We start from the raw sequence: 6,356 nt of genomic DNA, 5'->3' as shown, positions 1-6,356 counted from the left end.
ACACTCTCTCTCTCACTCACACACTCTCTCTCTCACTCACACACTCTCTCTCTCACTCACACACTCTCTCTCTCACTCACACACTCTCTCTCTCACTCACACACTCTCTCTCTCACTCACACACTCTCTCTCTCACTCACACACTCTCTCTCTCACTCACACACTCTCTCTCTCACTCACACACTCTCTCTCTCACTCACACACTCTCTCTCTCACTCACACACTCTCTCTCTCACTCACACACTCTCTCTCTCACTCACACACTCTCTCTCTCACTCACACACTCTCTCTCTCACTCACACACTCTCTCTCTCACTCACACACTCTCTCTCTCACTCACACACTCTCTCTCTCTCTCTCACTCACACACTCTCTCTCTCTCTCTCACTCACACACTCTCTCTCTCTCTCTCTCTCTCTCTCACTCACACACTCTCTCTCTCTCACTCACTCACACACACTCTCTCTCTCACTCACTCACACACACACTCTCTCTCTCTCTCACTCACTCACTCACACACACTCTCTCTCTCTCACTCACACACACACACTCTCTCTCTCTCACTCACTCACACACACTCTCTCTCACTCACTCACACACACTCTCTCTCTCTCACTCACTCACACACACTCTCTCTCTCTCTCACTCACTCACTCACACACTCTCTCTCTCTCTCTCTCTCTCTCTCACCGAGCAGCAGGACCTTCACCACGTTCATCTCTCTGCGCGCGTGCTCGTACAGCTCGCGGTCGATCTCGGCGCTGTGCAGTTTCGCCTTCTTGCCTTCCTCCGTGACCTCGGAGCCCAAACACAGACCCATATCCGCGCCTTACACACATCTCTCTCTCACACACACACTCACTCCCTCTCACACTCACTCTCTCCCTCTCTCTCCCTGCTGCTCCTCATCACACCGCTCCTCTCACACGCATCGCGCGCGCGCTCTCACGCTCTTCTAAAAGTTCCCTCAGGTCGCGCGCGCGCCTCAGTCAGGACTTCCCCAGCGGTAAACTTTAAACCGTTAAAGCACAAAAACACGATTCTCACTGCTTCACTCTCCCTTTACCTCGGGGTCACGGATTCGACTTCAAACTGACGTTCTGACGCTAATTATTTCTCCCCTCAGCGCAGCGCAGCGCAGCCCCGTCAACCGAAAACATGAAGGGAAAAAAACACCACCACAGAAAGTTTTAAATTCACTTCCCGGCTCGGTGACTCCACTGTTTTCTTTGTCCTGAACGCCTGCACGCTCCTCCGCCACGCTGTTTTACACACAAAACCCTCCGCTTTCTTCTCGCCTTTAACGAATCACGGGGGAATTTGTTTCTATGTATGGAAAGCTCAGGTTTCGGCCGGAAGTGACGTCACGCACGGAGACTCCTGTCACCTGAGCAGTGCGCGCGCGTTGTTCGTTCTCAGGCGCTTCTTGATTAGCTTAGCGTCAGTCAGAGGATCGGAAGGAAAACAGTTTAATGGCCCTTAAAAATCGCTTAAACGGCACTTTTATACATGGAGTCGCTTTTAACAAGCAATTAAATACAAATTTTAAATATTTCTCCTCAGAAAATAAAGTTTTGATGTCGAAATTCACAGGGATTTTGGACAACGGACCCCTCTTTCCCTCAGACACATTACAAACTAGTGCAGAGCTGCAGAAAATATATTAGAAAGCTCGTTTAAAACAACTATTTATTTATTTTTGGAAAAGCAGCTTTAGAGAAATCCAAATATACAGTACTAGTCAAAAGTTTGTACACCCCTACTCTACTCATTCATTATATATTTCTGTATTTTGTATTCTCTACACTGTGGAATATTGAAGACATCAAAACTCTAAAATAGCATCTACACACACTATTATTTACCAGCTGAAGGTCAGTCCGTATCGTGAAATACCGTGACCGAGGTCTTGAAAATACTGACCGAGGCCTGGGCCTAGGTCACGGTATTTCACAATACAGACCACCGACCTTAAGCTGGTAAATAATATTTTTTTTTCTTTCCCAAATTCTAACTGAAAATGAGAGCCCGAAAGGGAAACCATATTTAGAACAAACCTGCTACAAGCTCGTTTTCGACTTTCTCTTGAAATGTTTTCCTTTATTTCGTTTTCATCAGGGTGGTAAAACTCACTTTCGCTGTGAACACTGTCATCATCGCTATCCATGCTGTAAAATTAACACTATTACACTGAGAAATGCGAAAGTAAATGTTGACAAAAAATTGCTATCATGTTCGTTGTTGTTGTGAACAAGCGAGTCGCCAAAGGTCCATAACCGGGGTCCAGATCGTAGGATTCCGGACCACTCGCAAGCCAATCAGAGCACACAATTTAATGGAAACCGGACTGCGAAAAAATAAATGGAATTATGTGGTAAACAAAGTGTTAAAATATTTCACATTATAGATTCGTCAAAGCATCCAGCGTTTACCGTTGACGCTTTGCACGCTATGGAGCACTTGCATGTGACGTCACATCCGATCCAGATTGTAAACAGACACCACCTTGTCGGTCAAACACCATATTTCCGCCTTCTACTTCTACCTTTTCTTCTGGAAAACCCTACTATATACAATTCTACTACAACATCAACTCCACTGAAAATCAATAAAACATAAGACGAGTGGAATCCTGTGTCCGAGTCCTTCCCTTTCAAGTGTGGGAAACCCATGATGCTCACATACACTTGACAGTAGGCTGCCACGGGACCCTGACAGGCGTGCAAAATGGATTACTGCTACCAGGTATACCATATATACAGTAATAGTGATAGACTACAAGCTCTCCCTACCTATGCACGTTTTTTGTGTGTATTTTTGCGTGTTGTTCGTCTGTACCGGACTTCAATATCCACTACAACCGTACGGACTTACTGGACATTGGTTTCCAGCAGAAAATGACGGTTTGTAGCGATTTCCATCGCATGCACAACATTCCGGACGAGATAGCGAGACCAGCGGGGTCTCAATACTTAAGTGACTTACCCGTCCAGTGAGGATTGTTATTTTCTTGTTTACAAGATGCCACATCTGAGGGGGGCTGACAAATCCTGAATTTCTGTAAAGATAACTGTGCAGAGATTTATAAGCACGCAGTGCTTCACCACTGAACAGCGAGGGAAAGTTAATGAGGTAATTATACACATCTGGGTATTCCACCTCTGGCAATTCAATATCCACTGACACGGTCGTGAAAACTATGTCCAGTAATCGATAAAGGTCACTAATCTGTAGGTCGTTTATTTTAGACATCTAGTTATCTGTTCATTAGAAAAATGAGCCGTGTAGTCCGTCGGTTGAAATTGATCCATTTTGTACACGAGTGCAGCAGTATTCAGCGGTGTTTTTTACCGACAAGATGGCGGCTGTTTACATTCCGGTCACGTGACTGCAAGAGGTCAATGACGCAGTCACCTGGAACGCTTTTCAATTAACAGATGTGCCTCGTCAAAAGTTAATTAGTGGACGAGTTTCTTTCCTTCTTAATGCATTTGAGATCAAACCGTAAATAACAAAAATACAGTAAATAGCACAACACACAACTGTAGTAATCCATATTGTCAAGAACCGCTCAACTACATAAAGAGAAATGACACCATCATTACTTTAGGACATGAAGTGATTTTTAATGAATAAAAATAAAGAAAAAACACTGAAGTAGAAAGTGTCCAAACTTTGAACAGGTACTGTACATTTATATGTTGATCCATAATGAACAAACCAGAGTGGTGAGGAAACCCTACCTGAGAACCCAAGGAAGAAATCTCAAGATGAACCAGACTCAAAAGGGAATCTTTTTCTGAGACAGCACCATGAACGCTAAATATTGCAGGTTCTCTGTAACATGGCAAGCTGTGTTTTGATGGTCATTCACTCAGTCAAGAGCAAGAAAAACAAGCACGAGAACAGGGACTAACTTGTTTCATGGATGTTCCACAACAGTAACTGTAGCTATAAGTGGATAAAAAGTAAACTGTGTTATTCTGTAAAAAATAAATCAATCATTGTCAAAGCTGCTGCTCAGTTTCTCCATGCAGCTGAAACATTAAGCCAGAGGTTGAGCCCCGTCTGCATGTTACCTGGTTATTTTGTCCATGATTGTGATTTTAAATGAGCCAAGTCTTTGTGACATTTGCTACTGAATAAAAACATATTTCTAAAGTAAAAATTAACTCCAGTAAGACAGGGTGAGAAAGTGATAATGCGGGGAGGTTATGCTTAAAATGTGTTAAACAGTTCAGTGGTGTGTCTCTAATACGGTGTAAACAGGAATCCAAACCAAAGAATCAAATGGGTGTTAAAATTTCGTACCAATACTTGGGTGAGCATGTTGAACTCTTGAAACTACAACCCCAATTCCAAAAAAGTTGGGACAAAGTACAAATTGTAAATAAAAACGGAATGCAATGATGTGGAAGTTTCAAAATTCCATATTTTATTCAGAATAGAACATAGATGACATATCAAATGTTTAAACTGAGAAAATGTATCATTTAAAGAGAAAAACTAGGTGATTTTAAATTTCATGACAACAACACATCTCAAAAAAGTTGGGACAAGGCCATGTTTCCCACTGTGAGACATCCCCTTTTCTCTTTACAACAGTCTGTAAACGTCTGGGGACTGAGGAGACAAGTTGCTCAAGTTTAGGGATAGGAATGTTAACCCATTCTGGTCTAATGTAGGATTCTAGTTGCTCAACTGTCTTAGGTCTTTTTTATCGCATCTTCCGTTTTATGATGCGCCAAATGTTTTCTATGGGTGAAAGATCTGGACTGCAGGCTGGCCAGTTCAGTACCCGGACCCTTCTTCTACGCAGCCATGATGCTGTAATTGATGCAGTATGTGGTTTGGCATTGTCATGTTGGAAAATGCAAGGTCTTCCCTGAAAGAGACGTCGTCTGGATGGGAGCATATGTTGCTCTAGAACCTGGATATACCTTTCAGCATTGGTGGTGTCTTTCCAGATGTGTAAGCTGCCCATGCCACACGCACTAATGCAACCCCATACCATCAGAGATGCAGGCTTCTGAACTGAGCGCTGATAACAACTGGGGTCGTCCTTCTCCTCTTTAGTCCGAATGACACGGCGTCCTTGATTTCCATAAAGAACTTCAAATTTTGATTCGTCTGACCACAGAACAGTTTTCCACTTTGCCACAGTCCATTTTAAATGAGCCTTGGCCCAGAGAAGACGTCTGCGCTTCTGGATCATGTTTAGATACGGCGGCTTCTTTGAACTATAGAGTTTTAGCTGGCAACGGCAGATGGCACGGTGAATTGTGTTCACAGATAATGTTCTCTGGAAATATTCCTGAGCCCATTTTGTGATTTCCAATACAGAAGCATGCCTGTATGTGATGCAGTGCCGTCTAAGGGCCCGAAGATCACGGGCACCCAGTATGGTTTTCCGGCCTTGACCCTTACGCACAGAGATTCTTCCAGATTCTCTGAATCTTTTGATGATATTATGCACTGTAGATGATGATATGTTCAAACTCTTTGCAATTTTACACTGTCGAACTCCTTTTCTGATATTGCTCCACTATTTGTCGGCGCAGAATTAGGGGGATTGGTGATCCTCTTCCCATCTTTACTTCTGAGAGCCGCTGCCACTCCAAGATGCTCTTTTTATACCCAGTCATGTTAATGACCTATTGCCAGTTGAGCTAATGAGTTGCAATTTGGTCCTCCAGCTGTTCCTTTTTTGTACCTTTAACTTTTCCAGCCTCTTATTGCCCCTGTCCCAACTTTTTTGAGATGTGTTGCTGTCATGAAATTTCAAATGAGCCAGTATTTGGCATGAAATTTCAAAATGTCTCACTTTCGACATTTGATATGTTGTCTATGTTCTATTGTGAATACAATATCAGTTTTTGAGATTTGTAAATTATTGCATTCCGTTTTTATTTACAATTTGTACTTTGTCCCAAGGGCGGCACGGTGGTGTAGTGGTTAGCGCTGTCGCCTCACAGCAAGAAGGTCCTGGGTTCGAGCCCCGGGGCTGGCGAGGGCCTTTCTGTGTGGAGTTTGCATGTTCTCCCCGTGTCCGCGTGGGTTTCCTCCGGGTGCTCCGGTTTCCCCCACAGTCCAAAGACATGCAGGTTAGGTTAACTGGTGACTCTAAATTGACCGTAGGTGTAAATGTGAGTGTGAATGGTTGTCTGTGTCTATGTGTCAGCCCTGTGATGACCTGGCGACTTGTCCAGGGTGTACCCCGCCTTTCGCCCATAGTCAGCTGGGATAGGCTCCAGCTTGCCTGCGACCCTGTAGAAGGATAAAGCGGCTAGAGATAATGAGATGAGATGAGACTTTGTCCCAACTTTTTTGGAATCGGGGTTGTACACATTTTATAC

General features: G+C 43.8%; 1 protein-coding gene across 1 annotated transcript in view; it reads right to left on the bottom strand.

The window, feature by feature from the left end:
* Positions 1-1,345, bottom strand: part of gnav1 (guanine nucleotide binding protein (G protein) alpha v1) — a 91,199-nt gene extending 89,854 nt beyond the window's left edge. Inside the window, exon 1 of the mRNA XM_060911470.1 lies at positions 691-1,345. Within this exon, the coding sequence (XP_060767453.1) occupies positions 691-820 (130 nt within the window). The 5' untranslated portion in view covers positions 821-1,345. The remainder of the gene's footprint in view (positions 1-690) is intronic.
* Positions 1,346-6,356: the final 5,011 nt, after the last annotated feature.

Source organism: Neoarius graeffei, chromosome 27 (assembly GCF_027579695.1).
Source record: "Neoarius graeffei isolate fNeoGra1 chromosome 27, fNeoGra1.pri, whole genome shotgun sequence".
Lineage (NCBI taxonomy): Eukaryota > Metazoa > Chordata > Actinopteri > Siluriformes > Ariidae > Neoarius > Neoarius graeffei.
Note: the sequence above shows the minus strand (reverse complement) of the source record. Positions and strands in the feature narration are given on the sequence as shown.